The sequence below is a fragment of the Dermacentor albipictus genome, chromosome 5 (assembly GCF_038994185.2).
Source record: "Dermacentor albipictus isolate Rhodes 1998 colony chromosome 5, USDA_Dalb.pri_finalv2, whole genome shotgun sequence".
Taxonomy (NCBI): domain Eukaryota; kingdom Metazoa; phylum Arthropoda; class Arachnida; order Ixodida; family Ixodidae; genus Dermacentor; species Dermacentor albipictus.
The window spans coordinates 129,204,231-129,221,222 of NC_091825.1; the positions used below are offsets into that span (position 1 = coordinate 129,204,231).

Here is a 16,992-nt window from a genome sequence, read left to right on the forward strand (position 1 = left end):
TTGCCGTTTCGGCGGAAATAGAACAGGGCGTACGTAGCACATGCATATTGGCACGGGGCGCGGGTACTACGTACTACAGCATACATTCGGCTGGTGTGAAACAAGTCAGTTGCTACCTCTGGCTACCGCCGAAAAAGACCGCACGGCTGCGCCAGCTGCGCTACTGCGCCCGCGCGCGCTTCTCGTGACGTAACGTGACGTCAGAGATCGCTTGCGGCTCGATTTGCAAGCAACGTGAGCAATCGCGAAAGATCCGTGATCCTGTGAGGCAGTGTGAAGTTTTGCCTGTTTGGCGGTGTTGCTGTCCAAGCTCGTGGGCTTCTACGCGCGCTTCGTTATTGCTGTTGCTTACAAGGCGCGTAATCATCCACCTTAGAGCCTGTCCCTGCTTGCACGAACGCGGGCAGGACAATGAACGTCTACGTTCTTCTGAGCCTGGCCATTGTGTTCTTGACAACATTCGTCGAGAACGGTACGTAGACCTTTTCCCATTGTCTTTAAGTGCGTTTCCGGCGTCGTGACATCCTGCGTGGCTCGTTTAGGCGCCTATTATTAGTGTCCGGAAAACACATGAATCCGCTCAGGCATTTGAATGTATGCGGATTCGATTGTACGCGAGAAGTAGCTTTTCGGGAAGGGTCAACGAGCTAGCTGTTCATTGATCCGTCTTGCTTCCGCGCGAATTACTTTCTTCGTACTCACGCAGAATAAGCTGTACTTTTTGGCAAATTCACCCTCAGGATGCATTGCTTGAAATCGGACCTTCCCAGAATGGGCGTTAGGCCTTGCCGCGTTTTCCGGAGAAAAACGCAAAACGTCTGAATATCGGAGCTTCAGCATTTGTTCACGGTAGTAATGTAATCAGGATGCGTATCATTCATTTTATGTGTAAGCCGATGCCATAAAGGAATGAATCACGTAGACGGTTTCCGGCTGTCGTGCCACTTGTTTACATGCTCGTCGCTACGCACGCCCTCCTTCAGCCGAAGGAACCTGTCTTTACGATATCCCGAACTGGGCAAGGTGCCACTTTATTAACGATTCTTGTACCGTGTGGTTGCGCACGTGTTTTGTCGTTAATTCTTGCAGCTGACAGCCTCACTCGCATTTGATTCTCGTGTAAAAGACCCCGTAGTAAATCCGAAGCTTGAATATCTTGCGCGGCTCAAACATTTGTCGTTGGCTTTGTGGCTGTTGATACGAATAACTCTTATATATTTATTGATTCATTAGCAAAACAGACTGAGTTGTGGGCACTTTCACAAGGGAAAGGTATCCGTACGCGAGTGTCACAGTCTGCAGTTAGAATGTTGTATAAGAAGAGCCCTACGCTGGAACGCTGTTATCGAAAAAACAAACACTAAATGATATCAAGGACTTCTATGTATGTTGCACGTTTTGATAACCATTTGTCACTGCCATAATAGCTTAAATATAGTGTGATGTTGTCGAACACCTACCCTCAGATAATTGCGCTCGCTATTTTGAATATATATGATAGCACCCCTTAATTGCAATACTGCGCACAACCTAGCCTTTATCATCGCCTGCAGAAGTCTGCTATTTACCAACCAGCTGAACAACATACTCATGCGAATGTGTGCTTGATTCAAGCTATTTGTAACTTTTACTGGCATTAATGTTGGCACATTTGGTCATACAATAATGTGCTAATTGCTGCAAGATTTCGATGAGCGCATTTTGAAGAGCAGCATGTTTTCAGTAAAATATATTACAACCTGTTGGTTTATTGCAAAGCTTCCTGTCTTAGAATTGAACTACAGTTGAGAGCACCAGTTATCGGAGAAAGAATGTGTCATGCTCACATGTTCCTGCTAATTCCAGCTCTTGCCACAACATGCACCAGAGAAGTTTTTGACATAACCCAGTACTTCACTTGCCCGGGACCTGTGGACAGGCCAACAGAGCGATATTGCTGTGGCACCAAGAAGTTCCGATACTGCTGTGATCTAAACAACTACTCAGATGCCATGTAAGTGTCCTCATGTCGTGACCAACATGCCATCTTCATGTGTAGTAGGGCAAGCATAAGCTTATTGACGTCCTAGAGAGATTAGTAATACTAATAGGGGAAGTTAGTAATACTGTTTAATACTCATTAATATGTATTTGCATTTTTATCTGTCTGGCATATTACTTGCGACTGTGCTGTAAGGAGCACCACTAATCTGATTTGCTGTTAAAAACTTTTCTTAAAATCTGCAAATAGTGTGCCCTACTTCACTAGCCCTTATGCACATACCAACTCATTTATACACAGCTGTGCTTTCATCTGACAGCCATGTGTTCTGTGGTGTGTGAAACTATTGTTTGAACAATCTAACCTTGTTGTTGGTTGCAGTGACATGGTAGCTTAGGCATATTCCCACTTGTACATGTTGCTGGGCTAGTCGGTTCATTTTGCTGAGTAGACCATAACGATGATTGCTTGGCGCAAACAAGAAAGGATGGGAGGGTGCTTCCCTTGTTCCCTCCCATCTTTCCTTGTTTGTGCCAAGAGATCATATTTATGGTCTTCTCGACAAAATATTCCCACTTGCCTGCCGTTGTGCATATAAATTTTGTGAACAATCTTGTTTCAAGCTGTATCAGAATGCGTACATGCCTGTATACTGACATATTGGCATTTGTACACAATGGTTGGAATTCACCCAGGATCCTTTAAGCCACACTTAGTTTTCTGTACTTTGCCACTGACTCAATTCACTCCCATTGTACAGCTTTTCCTGAATGCACTCTTTCTGTTGAATTGTGAAATCTCATTTGGCAAAAGCCAGTTTTTTTTCTTTTGCTCTTTACTTTCACCGTGTATTCATTCTGGAATAATTGTGTTAATGTCTTCCAATAACCATAAGCCATGTTGCTTTAATATATTGCCTCTCTCTTTTAACCTGTATTTCATTGCCTTCTTAGAAACTTGGTGTTCCCTTGTTTTCTCTATTCTTTCTTTCTCTCTTTGCGACACATTCCGGGGCTCAAGTTACAAGCACGGCTACAAAAACAAAGACCGAAACAAGTTATTTAACGGTGTTCATTCTCCCAAACGGATTATCAGGTGATAATCACCATCCGTTTTGTTGTCTTCATTGGTGCTCTCTTACCTTGTGGCTTATGACTTGCTAGCTGCCGCTGTATGCAAGCTTGTTTTCTTATTGGGTTTGTTTTTGCTGCCATGGCTTGTTGCTCTATGCGTATATGCATTTCCTTGGTGTGCTCTCATCTGCTTCTGTGAGCCTCTGAGATGACGCGAGTCAGTACAGCTGCGGTGGCCGGATTTTGATGGGGGTAAAATGCTGAAGCGCTTGGCTACTTAGATATAAGTGCATACAAAGAAACCCAGGTTGTCAAAAGTAATCTGGAGTCCCACACTATGGCGTGCCTCATTATCCTCATAATCACATCTTAATTTTGGTGCATAAAGTCCCAGAATTCAATTTTTGACTTAATGAAATTCGTTGCAACCTGTGCGTAGTGAATTCATCTATCATTTATTTTTGTGAGTAAGAAAGTCAATTAATCGCAGCCATCTGGCACTGATAACCAAGATATCAGTGTTTAACCACCACTTACCAATTCTGCCTTGTGTGCATTGTTGTGGTGTGCATGAAGTGAACAAATGTCCACATCATGTCTTCATGGCTACTGTTCCAATGAGGTTGTATTTTGTGCTGCTTTTGTGCGTACTACTGCTGGTGCCGAGCCAGAATTCAGCCTAGATGCAGCAAGTCAAGCCTGCAGGTGCAGTTCTCTACAATAGTACCTGGCACTGAATGCAACAGGGAAAAATATGGTATTGGCCTGTTCAGCTGCCAAAGGGAGCCTTGTAGGCATATACTTTCAAATTTGGGTTCGCATGAAGACTTTTAAAATGGCAGTTAACTGAGGGACACCAAAGACAAACTTAATCGGTTAGTATTCTTTTAAAACTCTATATTCATTAATTTTACAGAAAGATATTGATGAATAAAAAAGAAATTGAAGGCCAAGCTTTAATTTCTTTTAATCACCAGCTGAATCCTCTTAGCACTGGTACACCAAGGTCATCATGGATTTCAAAGTGTATTCTTGTATTTTGGCTCTTGTGGTGGAGCAGAAGGGTTCAAAACTTTGGAGGACGCTTAAGCTTTGCCTTTAGGAGTGGAACGCAGTAGCATTCAAAGACCGCTGACCACTTCACATGCTTCACGTGCCAGATATCTATGATGGCAACTGCCCACTTCACATGCTTCCCGGCAACTGCAGCTTATGTAACCGTAATGTTTACTGGAGGCGAACACTATGCACGAAGGTGAGCTTTGTGGAAGAAACGCAGTCTCTTGATTGGGCCGATCCCGGATATAGTGCACAGCCTCACTAGAAAATTCCACCATTTTCAGGTGGAAGCGGCCAAACTTGCGAACCGGTGCCTGTGGCGCCCGATGCGTACGCGCGGCCGTGTACAAGTGATTCATCCGGAATTGCTTCAGACATGCCAGCTTTCGCATGCTCGGTGATGACTGTAAATAATAGTCCACCATCATACTATGGCACATTCTCCTATATATCCAGGAGGTTAGCGGTGTGAGGCTGAATAAGTAGTTTGAAATGTCTGTGTAATTAAGATGTACGCATTGAGTAATTCAATTCTAAAAGTTCTAGAACATCTTTTCATTTTTCTTTATTGAGGATGTGGAAGTATTTTGTCTTTTACATCTTCCCATGTGCACATCACATAATGGCTGAATCAAATGACATGGCACTTGGCAATGTTTTGTTTTCTTTATAGGAATGTGCTTATTATATTTTAATGAAGAAAAGGAAATGGCAGCAAGGAATTCCATATTTAAGGCCAGGGCACAGTGGAGGTTGAGACAGGCGGTCTGCCTTCTGTCTCCCTCCTTCTCCACTCTGGTGGATTCTTTGTCCCTCATTAAGAGCAAAAGAAATAAATGAAATGGGGACCACCCACCTCCACTATATGACAACAGCAGGCATAAAGCCTATCAAGGAAAATTGAAAAGGGGCTTTCAAGTAATGCCCAAACTGCCTATTTATTTTGGGAAAATGCCAATTGAGAAAGAAAAGTTGTCCTGGCATACTTTGCATCCTAGGGCTTGGTCAACAAGCGCAGCAGGTCCTCGTGCAGAGAATTTATTTGTCAAATAAGCAATGTCATAAAGTTGGGTTTGTACAGCAGCTGTGCCTATTATGAAAGATGAGTTCATGGTGGGTAAGTAATTATGAGAATCGGGTGGATGGCTGTAACATAGTTGGAAAAAAGAAAGCAATGAAAAGTGACACTGTCACATAATGTCAAGTCAAATAAAGCAAGCAATGAAAGGAATGTTAAGAGATGTGGGATATGTCTGTTTATAAAAGGAAGGGAGGATATTAAACATGTTCTAAGGAAGGTGACAAACACGACTCTTAACAATAGAAAGAATGTGAACGAGAAGAAAATGGCAAGCTTAAAGATTAAAAGATAATAATGATTGTGTGCGTGACACTGCCAAGAAGATCATTCACGGACAGCGATAACTTGCATCTTGTAAAAAGAAAGCATCGTGATTTAGGGTGAGGAGGTTCTCTTCAAAGAAGCACCTCAGCAAAGAAAAGGTGGGGATGTGGATATAAAGTATAATGGAGAGTGAGACATATGTGGCTCTTTGGAGGGTGCTTGCCACTGCACTCATAGGTTGCATTCACACTGGCGATGGACCGTGTCACCGACTGCAACTGACGACCAAGGAGCGATTCGTGGCAACCAATGTTCACACTGGCAAGCATGCTTTGTTACACTAGGATATCTCGCAATTGCTGTCATTTGCATCTGTTTGCACCGCCATCACCATGAAAAATAACCGTCAGTATGTTTCAATGTCCTGCTGCTGCACCACTGATTGGTTCAGCAACTTTGCAACTGCAGTCGTGTGTGAAAATTGGAACACTGAACAACTCGCCCAAAACAGTCACTTTTCAACCAAAGGGACCATTTGCGACCAACTTAGTTGCATGACCTCTACAAGTCGCCAGTGTAAATGAGGCCTTATTCTGTTGCTAACCATATGCAGTTTATTGACACTCTGCCGTGTACACCCGGCGACAAAATATTGCAGGGCACGAGGTCTGAGAGAAAGCTGAATATCTCTGCAATCTCGCAATGCAGTCTGGTTGCTACTTTGGCCCTGCTCAGAGAATTTCCTCAATTCGTTATACTATTTGATGCTGTTATTGCTGTAATATGCATTTCGCATGCACGAGTGGGTTTCTATAGGTGAATAGGAGACATGCAACACCAATGTGATGCTTAAAGGGACATTAAAGGAAAACAATAAATCAGTTTAGACTGATAAAGCATTGCTTGAGAACTCTGCAGGCGGTCATTTCAAAATAATAGTTTGAATATTGGATGAGAAAATGAAGATTAAAGTACCAATATTTGAATTTCGCGCCTAAACCCTTACGCCGGTACGTCAGTGTGACGTCAGAAATTCCGAAGTATGTTTTCGTATTTGGTCAGCGTTGGCTCAGTAAAGGTTCCCCAAACTTGCCATGTCTAATATTTGGTTAATTTAGAACACTACAGAGTCAATCTGTATCGCTAAATGAGTAAATAGGCCCTGGAAGACTCTATCAAGATTCATGACGTCACAGCGGACTGGTGCAGGAACTTCAAGTAGGCGTCGCCACCTGTATTTCGCTTTTGCGCTTTTTCTTGTTTACTAAGCATCTTATCGTGGTGAGATTGATGTTTTTGCTGTTTTAGAAGGGTAATTTTATGATGTACAAGAAATAATTTTTCTCTTTAGTGTCCCTTTAAGCTTTTCTGTGCGTTTGTTTACTTGTGAAAGTGCAGAGGACGGATACTGATGTGTCTTGAAACATCGACTTTATTTCTTGTTTTTCCTTGGCCAAGTCTTGTTTGCAGCACTCAAAAATGCCGCAAGCTAGTGCTGCAGTGCTAATAAGGAATTGTTTGTCTTCATATGCACAAATACCATATTTTATCAACTACGTCCCACACCAATGTTCACAAAGTTTAGTTGCAAAGCATATGTTTAAGTTATACTAGAATTTTGCCTTTAGGTGCATCTTCGTGGCAATGCAGGTTACATTGTTGCAAAGTGATTCCTAATTGAAGAAATGAGGACACAAGTTGTATAGGCATGAATCACAAGTGTGAAAATCCTGTAACTTACTCTGATGAATTACATGGCGCAACCTCACAAGAATTGTAGTGCTTGCTTGCTCTTGTTGCCATAGTGGCCACCCTTGTCATCTCAAGCGTGTGGCTGTCACTATCAATGCATGCATTATCCACATATGTGTTTGTTAAAGGGACTCTAAAGAGAAACAATAAATCAGTTTAGACTAATGAAGCATTGTTTGAGTACCCTGTAGGCAGTCATTAAAAAAAATAGTTCGATTATTAGACGAGAAAATGAAGGTACAAGTATCAGTATTTGAATTTCGCGCCGAAACCCCAGTGCCTGTACGTCAGCGTGACGTCAGGGATTCCAAAGTATGTTTTCGCATTTGGGCCGCGTTGGCTGAATAAAGGTTCCCGAAACTTGCCATGTTTAATACTTCATTCCTTTAGAACACAGTGTAGTCAATCTGTAGCGCTACATATAATTAGTAGGCCCTAGAAGATGCCATCAAAATCCTAAACGTCAGAGCCCCCAGGTGCGAGAACTTAAGTAGGCGTCACCACCTGTATTTCGTTCTTGCACTTCTTCTGGCTTACCAAACGTCTTATCAGTGTAAGAGTGGTGTTTTTGGTGTTGTAGAACGGTAATTTACTGACGCAGAAGAAATCATTTTTCACTTTAGTGTCCCTTTAATATCTGCGCAGCCATTGCCACTTTGCATATTGGTGCTCTGCCTTCCTCTTGACTTTATTCCATGTAGTGGCTTCCTGTCATGTCATTCCAGTGACATTGACTGCATTTGCTTCTCAGGGAACAGCACTTATCCACCGATATGCTGACCGCAATCTCTTTTTTTTCTTTGTTTCTGTGTCTTTGTAGCAAGTCTGTGGGAGCAATCATCGGTGTGATCATAGTGATCATCATAGCCGTGGTGGTGGTTGTCATTGTTTCCTGCTTCTGCTGTAGCTGCTGTCTCCTGGCCAGGCGGAGACAGCAGAGGGGCCGTGTCCTTGGTGAGTATTTATGGCCATTTTAAAGGAGCACAGATGCATGTCCTTGGTGTCGTAGAAGCTCTACCACATGCTCCACTCGTGTAACACGATGCCTACGAGGCATTTTATTGTGGTAGTAGAGTTGGTCTTAATGTCGCACCTGGCGTCTATTAGCGTGAGATTGTGACACAGCAACACTTGCTAATGCAGTTTGAAAATGTGTAACGCTGCTTATGCAAAGGTAAGTGAGTCTGGCTGCACTGGCATCTTGCAGCCGCAGCTATTGCAGCAGCAGAGAAAGCCAGTGTGTCGTGATGCATTGACCTCCTGGGTACTAAAACTAAGACTGCTTTGTATAAACAGGTATTATAGTAACTTATTTAGGGCACTCTGACACTTTCTGGTTTTTCTTCTAGGTTTAGAGGGCTGGAATGCAATAGAATGACAATATGAAAATGTCATGCCAGTATTCCTTTAATGCACTGAAACTACAGTTGAACGCGACTATATCGAACCTGTTTACATTGAATAATTCTATATATCGAACAATTTCTGAACACGGTATAGCTACAATGAGTATATATAGCAAAAATTATGCTTACATTGAACAAAAATATCAGCGACTCCTGATATATCGAATATGAAGCGGTGGAAAAGTGCCCCCAGAAGTTGGCTTTCCCTCGTGGCGGCGGAGAAACCCGGCAGTGCGGCTCCATCCAACTTATCTCCCTACCGTGACCATGCTGCCTCGGGCGAGCCGTCGACACCCCCCTGCAAAAAATTATCCTGGCCCACCCGCAGCGCTTGGTCAGACAGCCAATGAGAGGCTCTTGCGCCCTCATCGTGCAAGATGGCGCAACTGCTAGTTGTCTCGCTGTAGTGTCTACTTGCTGCTTTTCTGGTTCATTGTGTTTGCGCCTTGTGGGCCTTCTCCCGCAGTGTTGCTGTCACGAAGCGGCAGAATTCGCCTTTCGTTGTGAAGCTCGAAAGAATAAATTGGGTTGAACATGGTGAGAAGTCGGATGTCCCCGCAGTGTGCAAGATTCCGAGCTCTCTCAGCACGATCTTGAAGAATAATGGAGAGATTAGGGCTAAAGCGGCCAAACTCTCGACCCGGTGCCTGTGGCGCCCGACGCTTACGCACAGCCGTGTACAAGTAATTCATCCAAAATTGCTTCAGACGTGCCAGCTTCCGCGTGCTCTGTGATGACTGTAAATTCTGATGAATGCGACGAAGCCGTTGCCTGTGTTGCCGAAGTTTGGAGCGAGCTGTCAGAATTTTTGTAAGCTGTTGACGAATCAACAATCGACGAGTTTGTCAGAGCAGATGATAGTGTTGCGACCATGAGAGAGCCCGAAAATGAAGAATACATTGCTGATATGGTACTGAGCACAAATGAACATGGGCACAATGAGGAAAGCAACGACGGTCCTTTGCCCACATCCTCCGAGGTAATTGGTGCACTCACATTAGCCCGGTGCTTGTGCGCGAATGTGAAAAGTTGTGGCCTCATCTTCACCAACTCCTTAGACAATCTGGAGAAGTGCATGCGTCACAGGCAGTGAAATTGCCCAAGCAGAAGAAAATACAGGACTATTTCATGGGAAACTAAGCTAGTTTCATCAATAAAGTGATTTTTATAAATGGTATGTGCTTTTATGACATCCAATTCTTTAGCAGGCTTATATCGAATTGATAGGCGTTTTTTTGCGAGTTCGATATAGCCGGGTTTGACTGTATCTTTATTTACTCTTCACTACAATTTACTAATTATAAGTGGAACATGTTATCTCATCGCAGCTGGTGCTGCATTTTCACAGCAGTTGTACCAGTCCTGACTGGTGCTTACGTATTTCTGTTTCGAAAACCTCTGTCCTGTTAAATATGCCATTACCTTGACCGTTAAAGCTCAACATGTCGTATATTCTACAATGTTCCAATACCCCAAAATTCTTATCTAGGCACGGGAAACTTGATGCATAGCTTATAGTAGCTTTTTTGATATGCTAAGCGAGTTTTCAGTTCTTTATATTTCTGGAAACAAGTTACTGACTATGTCATCGTTTTTTCTTTTGCGCAAATTGTGCTCCATGGCCAGAAGTAAACCTGCACAAGTTCTAATTTTCCTTGATCTGGAACTGTGTTTGTGAATTAAAATTACAGTGTTAAGCACAAATCTAACACTTAAACTTGGCTTTAAAGGGCTTCTAAACCACCTCTGACATTTTGAACGCATATTAAACACCTATTGTGTACAGAACACTGTGATTATCATCTTTAGTAAACATGGCAATGCACTTTGGAGAAGCCGCAAATTAAAGAAGAAAAAGAAATCCCATGCCTCCCTCTGAGATTTTCTGGTCCTTTCTTTGCCCATCGCCAGAATGGTCATGTGCATGACGTCACCAGGGCAAAAGCTGCCAATTTGTCAATTGGCAAGGGATAAGAGCATTAATGTGATGTGAAGAGGCCATGTCCTGTGTGAAATGAAGCTGTCCATTTTGTGCCACTGACCCTTCTATGAAGCTTCTATTCAGTTGGTGATGCGCGCAGGGTGATCAAAGATGAACTAAGGAGGAAACCCTCTTGTCCCAACTCGTTTTCACTGCCCTGTATGGAGTTGAGGTGGAGTATACCGCAAGGGGGAGTGAGCACATGTGGGGAGGATATTGAAGGCGAGCAAGAAAATGCAGTGGCTGCATAGTGATTCATCAAACTCCTGTAACTTTGTTGCTGTGGTGTAATATCGTGAAATTTTCATGAAATGAAATGTTCATTTAGACAGGTACACTCTTTCCGCTACACAAGTTTTCGAGCTGGGAGTGTTTTAGAGGCCCTTTAATATTTGCCTTTGATGTGTCCTTAATAATTTCAAAGCAAACTTCAAAGCATCTTGAAGCTATTTTGGAGGCAAATTAATGCTTCTCAGTCCAAACGTTGTTGAAGGAATAAGTTTACAGTCTCTGTGTCTGAATGAGAAATTAAGCGAGAAACAATAAAGAAGTTCCCAGTGAAGTTATTCAATTCTTATTGAAGCCCTTTGCCACAAATTCAGTAGTTGGCAGGGGGCCCCATGGCACTCAGAACCTTGCAATTGTAAGTGTGTGAGTAATTGTTAAAAATTATTTGACTATGTACATGGCTGCCCTAAGGTAATTCAAGCTGGCAGGCTATGCATTGACTGCACCAAGATGCGCCATATAGATTTGATCTTGACTTTCTGCAAAAATGTGGGTATTTGTGGCACTTCAGGATAATCCATGACTTGCAGCACCAAGTTCACACATTATGTAATTGTAGCTTTGGGCACTCTCATTTCGAAAAGTTTGTATTGGCATTTCTGTCTGCATTTAGTAGTTGTAGTGAGGTATGATTCTACCAGAATCATCCGAGTGGAAGAAGTGAGTGGAGGAGGCTTTAATTTTTGTTTTCACAGCTATTTAATCTGCAAATGTGTTGTTTGATGCGTACCTGTTGTAGAGCCCCTCAGTGGTGAGATCTGTGTAATCTTTTATTCTAGTGGCTTGCTTCACAAATGACTGTTATTGCACGTCCACTACTCATCTTTCCGGATATGTGACACTACATGTCTATCCGTGGTTTTTATGGAAGTGCCTGCAACTTAACTAACTCAGCCTTTTCAGGGTTAATTTCATTAACCCATTCCGTACCTTGGATGAGCTGGGTTTGTCCACGTGTTGTCCCGAGCCAGCGGCAAAGAGCAAAAAGCATGGAATATGAAATTGATTGACGGAAAATATGGTCCTAGCACATATGACCATAGTGTTAACAAGGATGTTATAAGAGCACATGCAAATGAATTCTGTGCTGGCACACCTGTGAGAAACTTACACTAATCATTTGCTGGATTGCTAAACTATCTACAACCAGATCTTGTGTCTCTTGAAAGGAGATGCATGCATGGCACTATCTTCAGTTATTAAGTACCCACCTGTAATCAAAGTAATCGCATGCCTAAGGGAGCACCATACAAGCAGTCATCTCATGGTAACACTTTGAGAGAACAAATGAGCTAGAAATCAGTTTTCATGATGCTGATAGCCTTAAAACAGTATGCACAACCATAGCGAATTGCAAGTGTAGATGTGAGCATGCAGCAGTAAACAAGGTGAAATGCAGATAGAGTGAACGAGTCACTGTTTTGTGAACCATTCCATATTTTTCTGCATTTTTGTCTGTGAAGTAGGAGGTGGCCAGACGGGAGGTACAGCAGCCACAGCAGCACAGCCCATGGTGCCTCCTACGATGACCCCGTACCCTCAGCAGCCGTACCCTCAACAGCCATATCCTCAGCAGCCGCCAGCCGGCTACCCAGTGCAGCCGGCACCGATGGTACCTGCCACGCCTGCTCCTGGGTTTGGCTACTATGCATCACCATATGGAAATCCGCCTCCATACACGGACAATGTGATGCCCGTGCAGCAGCCACCGCCGATGCAGCAACCTCCGTTCAACCCTAGCTATCCGGCAAAGTGAAGGCACAGAGTGCATGCGTGCGGTGTAAAGTGTGACATCCCGAACCATGGACTGGCGTCAAGGTTGGTTCTGGGGCAGGTGGCCAGCGTTAGTAGTGATCACATTCAGGCTATGTTTGACACTGTTGTAGGTTTGTCACGTTGTCTTGATTTACAAAGGAGTGTGCGGGCACATGATTTGTCTTTCCTCGTAATGTATGCCGAGTATTGGACTGTATCTGAACAAGTAGTGGCAGAAGTTACTCAAAAGAAGCTGCCATACTCTGTAACTACATCCTGACACACACAGCGATTCACAGAGAGAACTGTTGCGAAAATCATGGGAGCAGTTATTGCACTTCTTAACGTGTATTTGTGGGACGTTGGCTGAACTCATAATGCTGGGTATGTGCATGTGTTGGATGTTAAATGTTTATGGAGACAATACCAAGGGAAGCCCTTGTCATGGAAATTGTAGCATCGACAGCACAGTACTTTCCACAGTATTGTTGTGTCATTTACGTATCATGGTGCCAGATATCTATGATGGTGACACTATAAACATGAAAAAATGTCTACAGACAGCGCAGAAAATGCATGTCAAGATACGTTGTAACAGATTACAGTGCTGTATAGTTACTGTGCACATGCTGCGATCAATGTGGCATTGTCCTTAATTTTTAGTCTAGCTATTGGACGTATACACACATGGAGACTGTCGGAACTTTTTGGTCTTGAAGGTCAGAACCTTACTCATTTTTACTTTTCAGACATTTTGTGATGTTTTTAGTGAAGGCTGTACAAGCTGTGACTTGATAGTTTGCTTTTCTCTATTCCAGTGGCATTATGGAGCTTACTTTGTCGGCTTTGCAGCACAATGGAATGCTCAGTGGGAGTTCTGAGTGCTGCAGTTTGCCTTGTCGCAGCACACCACTTAAATCTTCCTAATTTTGCTTTGTCACAGTCGCTTCGTTATTGTCTATTCAGGTTTTCTCAATGCATAGTTTTGAATATAGCACTGAAGAGTGAGCAAGGAACAAATAAAAGAGCAAATGACTCTTGCGAACTCTTGCAAACTTGGTAAAACAGAGGAGCAGTAGATGGAGACTTGTGAAAACTAAGATGAAGGCGGGGTTGGAGTTTCAGCATGGTGCCAGTGCTTTGACAAGGGAAGATCTTTCTATCGCAGCCATTCTAGACGAAGACAAGTATGCTTGCCGAAGCATTGGCACACAGCTGAGTGTGCACCCATGCTCGTAAAGGCCACCTACAGGCCTTAACCTCCCCTGTGGTCTGGAAAAAATTAGTTTACATTAGTCAAAGGTATTCAGAGTGATGTTTGTGTTCCTTTGAAGAAGCTGCCTTTGCATTCCAGATGTCTACTGCCAAAATTTCACCAGAATCCTTTCTTGGAAGTCTTTCTCCTTTGTTAAGGGTTTGTCAACCTATTGAGCTTAGGTTGGGAAGCAGTGATTGTATGAAAAGAGGTAATGATGGCTTCAAGAAACCCACCGTTGATGGTTGGGATTTTTGTTGCATAATCCATTCCAGCAGCACATGCATAGACATGACAAATTAGCAGTGCGAGGGATCATGCTACCTAGAAGCAGCCAGATAGAGGATATAATTTCAAGCTATAGGCCAAGGATTGCATACAGTGCGAGAAGTATCTCGGTGCAACACAGGGCTAACAGGTGTCTGTGCACTTGTTGCACTTGCTCCCACATGTTTTTAGTTTAACTGACCCCCAACTTGAAACAGGATGCAGTGAGTTGAGAGCACGAGTTCTGCAGCCAGTCTTTTATCCAATGTATTCCTGTCGCATAGTACTCAAATGTATACAAAATTCTTTTTAGTTTCACGTGCGTTTTCTCAGCACAGGTGCCAGGCAGTATGCCCTCTTCAAACTTGGCAGTATGCAATGTGCCCTCTTCAAGCCACGTTGCGTGTGCGTGGGCAGGGAAAGACTATACAATCATTGTGAAGCTTCAGTGCTATGGTGGCTTGTTTGTGGCTGTGTTTCTTGCCAAGTTTATTTTCGTGCCAGAGAACTGTAAAATACTCCATAGGGTAGGTTTACTAAGTTTGTTGACCATTTGCAGGGGCCCACTGTGGTTTGCCCATATTGTAATAGTTAAGTTCAGTGAGCCAGAACAGATGTGACTGTCTAATGTGATCTTTATATAAAGCCCGTGGTGGCTACAGCTAAAGCTTGAGTTTGGGAAATGTTTTTGTAATCTAAATGCAGTGACTGAATGTACCATATGCACCTGAGCAAAGCAAGGACTGTGACTGCACATGCATATTATTGCCTGCGGCCCTCGGCTGCCTTTGATGCAAAAGTTGAAGAACTTCTGCTGTCATTCAGCAGTTTGTTTATGTACAGTTCTTTATGGGTTTGCAGCCTAGTTTTGTTTTGAATGACTTGCAAACATAATCCCCATGCCATAGACACAACCGGTCCATTCGCACATTTGCAGCCTCTGAAGTGTGCACAAGCCGTGCTTCACTACAGATGCCTGAATACTGCAGTGAATCCTTGTCGTTCAGCTCATTTCCTTTCTTATGTTCCGACAAGCACAAATAGCTGCTGTTAAATTTACATCATGATGGTGCTGTTGTCTTGCTTTTCGTGTGTCCAACATTGTTGTGCAAGCTTACTTATACGTTAACTATGACAGATTCTATCTTTTTTTGTCAGGAAAATAATAATGGTGCCTCGTGTTTAGCATAACGACCACATGTGCCAAATTACAGGTAAAAAAATATCTGGCTCTTGTGTGATGTCCGAAGACTGAGTTGGTCTGGCTTAATCTTGATCTTGTTAGTCAAATACCTTTACTTGTTTCATTTCTGTGTTGGCACTTGCTGAGCTGTCAATTCGTTCAGTGGCTGAAGTGAAGTTGCATTCCAGGCTGCTTGGTAAAGAAGTACTAATTTCTGGCTCTTTAGAAATGGAAATACTCTTCCGATTGTCTTTAGTCCAAGACATTCAAGGAACCGAAGTAAAATATGCGCCATATGCACTGCAATAAGTTGCCTGTTCCTGGAAGCTTGGGTTTCCATCCAATAGCACTACCTGATGTTTTTTTATGCTGTGGTATTAAGGGAGGATTTTGAATCATTCAGTCTCATAAGAATGTGCTGGTGTGATGTTGGCCCTAATGTACTGTTGGATTGTTTTTCTCATGTTGACACATATTGTGGCAGCACACAGACATGGAAACTGTGCATCTGGGCACCCTGTTGGGTTAAAAATGTTTAAGAGGATTGGTACTTTGCACCTAATACATGTAATGCTTCCCTTTTTTCTTTGCTTGTTTGTTTGCGTAAAAGATTGGGTTGCTGTTTTGTCCACAAGCCATTTAGCATCCTCCGAGGCTAGGTCACCAAAGGACAATGAAATCTGTTTTGTGCAACAACATACGTTTATCTTTTGTTTGTGATCTGTTTACAAGGCGATCTACGCTTGTAAAGAAAAGTGAATTTTTTATTCTCTTGCCCTGACTGGTTGCTATTTTGATGTGCTTACTTTTAAGGTAAGATTGTTGCATATTGTGAAATGAGCAATGTTTCTGTTCTTGCGCATGGTCACTTGCCTTTTTGCTGGGCTGACTGGTCAGCTCAGCATAATGTCACTTTAAAAATTTTTACACCCTTTAGGGGTTTATCTTGTTGCACAGCAAGAATCACCATCAATCCTGCATGCAATTTGTTTATTTAATGCTCTGCATCTGATACTTTACTGTTGTGAACACTATGGCACTCTTGAGATGGACATTGCATTGCTGATGAAAAAGTTCCTGTGCAGTATTGAAGGACACACATGCATGTGACATTGATGAGGATCGTTGTTGTAGAACGGGACAAACCTAAATGATGTAAAAAGTTTTTAATGTTAGCCATTTATCTTCTATTTTGTGTTAATAGTTTATGCTGCTTTCTCCTTTCCCCCATCTTCCCAAGGTCTTCAATTGCCTTTTGCTAGTCATATAGTTCTGACAATTGCAGCAAACATTTTTGTTTTTTAAGCCTGCTTCCTTATCTGAAAGTGATTTGTAATTTCGTGATCTGGATGTTTTTCTTCATGTGGTTTGTACAGCTACAGCTCGCTTCCGATTTCAGTTTTCTGGTCTCTGTATCGGAAGTAGGAGTGTTGAAAGCACTGCAACAAGAACAAATAACACGCGTGCCATTTAATTATACACAAACCACTAGACGAGGTTTAGAACTTCTATCAGCCGTGTTCACATCTACCTTTGTCAGTTAAGTGACTGCATGGTCTGTTCACTTTTCGAAAGTTTGTGTTCAGAATGCCAATTTGTCACATTGTTGGTGGTTTTTGCTCCAATAAAATGTGTACAAGAAATTTT

The 16,992-nt window shown here is 42.8% G+C and overlaps 1 protein-coding gene across 2 annotated transcripts; it reads left to right on the forward strand.

The window, feature by feature from the left end:
- LOC135906356 (protein shisa-5-like) lies at positions 1–16,992 on the forward strand. 2 transcript variants are annotated; one of them, XM_065437708.2, is made up of 4 exons: positions 1–472; positions 1,846–1,993; positions 8,031–8,164; positions 12,352–16,992. In XM_065437708.2, the coding sequence occupies exons 1-4, from the start codon at positions 412–414 to the stop codon at positions 12,639–12,641; spliced, it is 633 nt and encodes a 210-aa protein (XP_065293780.1). In that variant the 5' UTR covers positions 1–411; the 3' UTR covers positions 12,642–16,992. The 2 variants fall into 2 exon arrangements, with proteins under 2 accessions (XP_065293780.1, XP_065293779.1); XM_065437707.2 differs by having other exon boundaries at positions 8–472; positions 12,349–16,992.

Coding starts and splice junctions, on each gene's coding strand:
- LOC135906356 (XM_065437707.2), top strand. CDS start 412: ATGAACGTCTACGTTCTTCTGAGCCTGGCCATTGTGTTCTTGACAACA. Junction 473..1,845: donor GACAACATTCGTCGAGAACG/GTACGTAGACCT, acceptor TGCTAATTCCAG/CTCTTGCCACAACATGCACC. Junction 1,994..8,030: donor AACAACTACTCAGATGCCAT/GTAAGTGTCCTC, acceptor GTGTCTTTGTAG/CAAGTCTGTGGGAGCAATCA.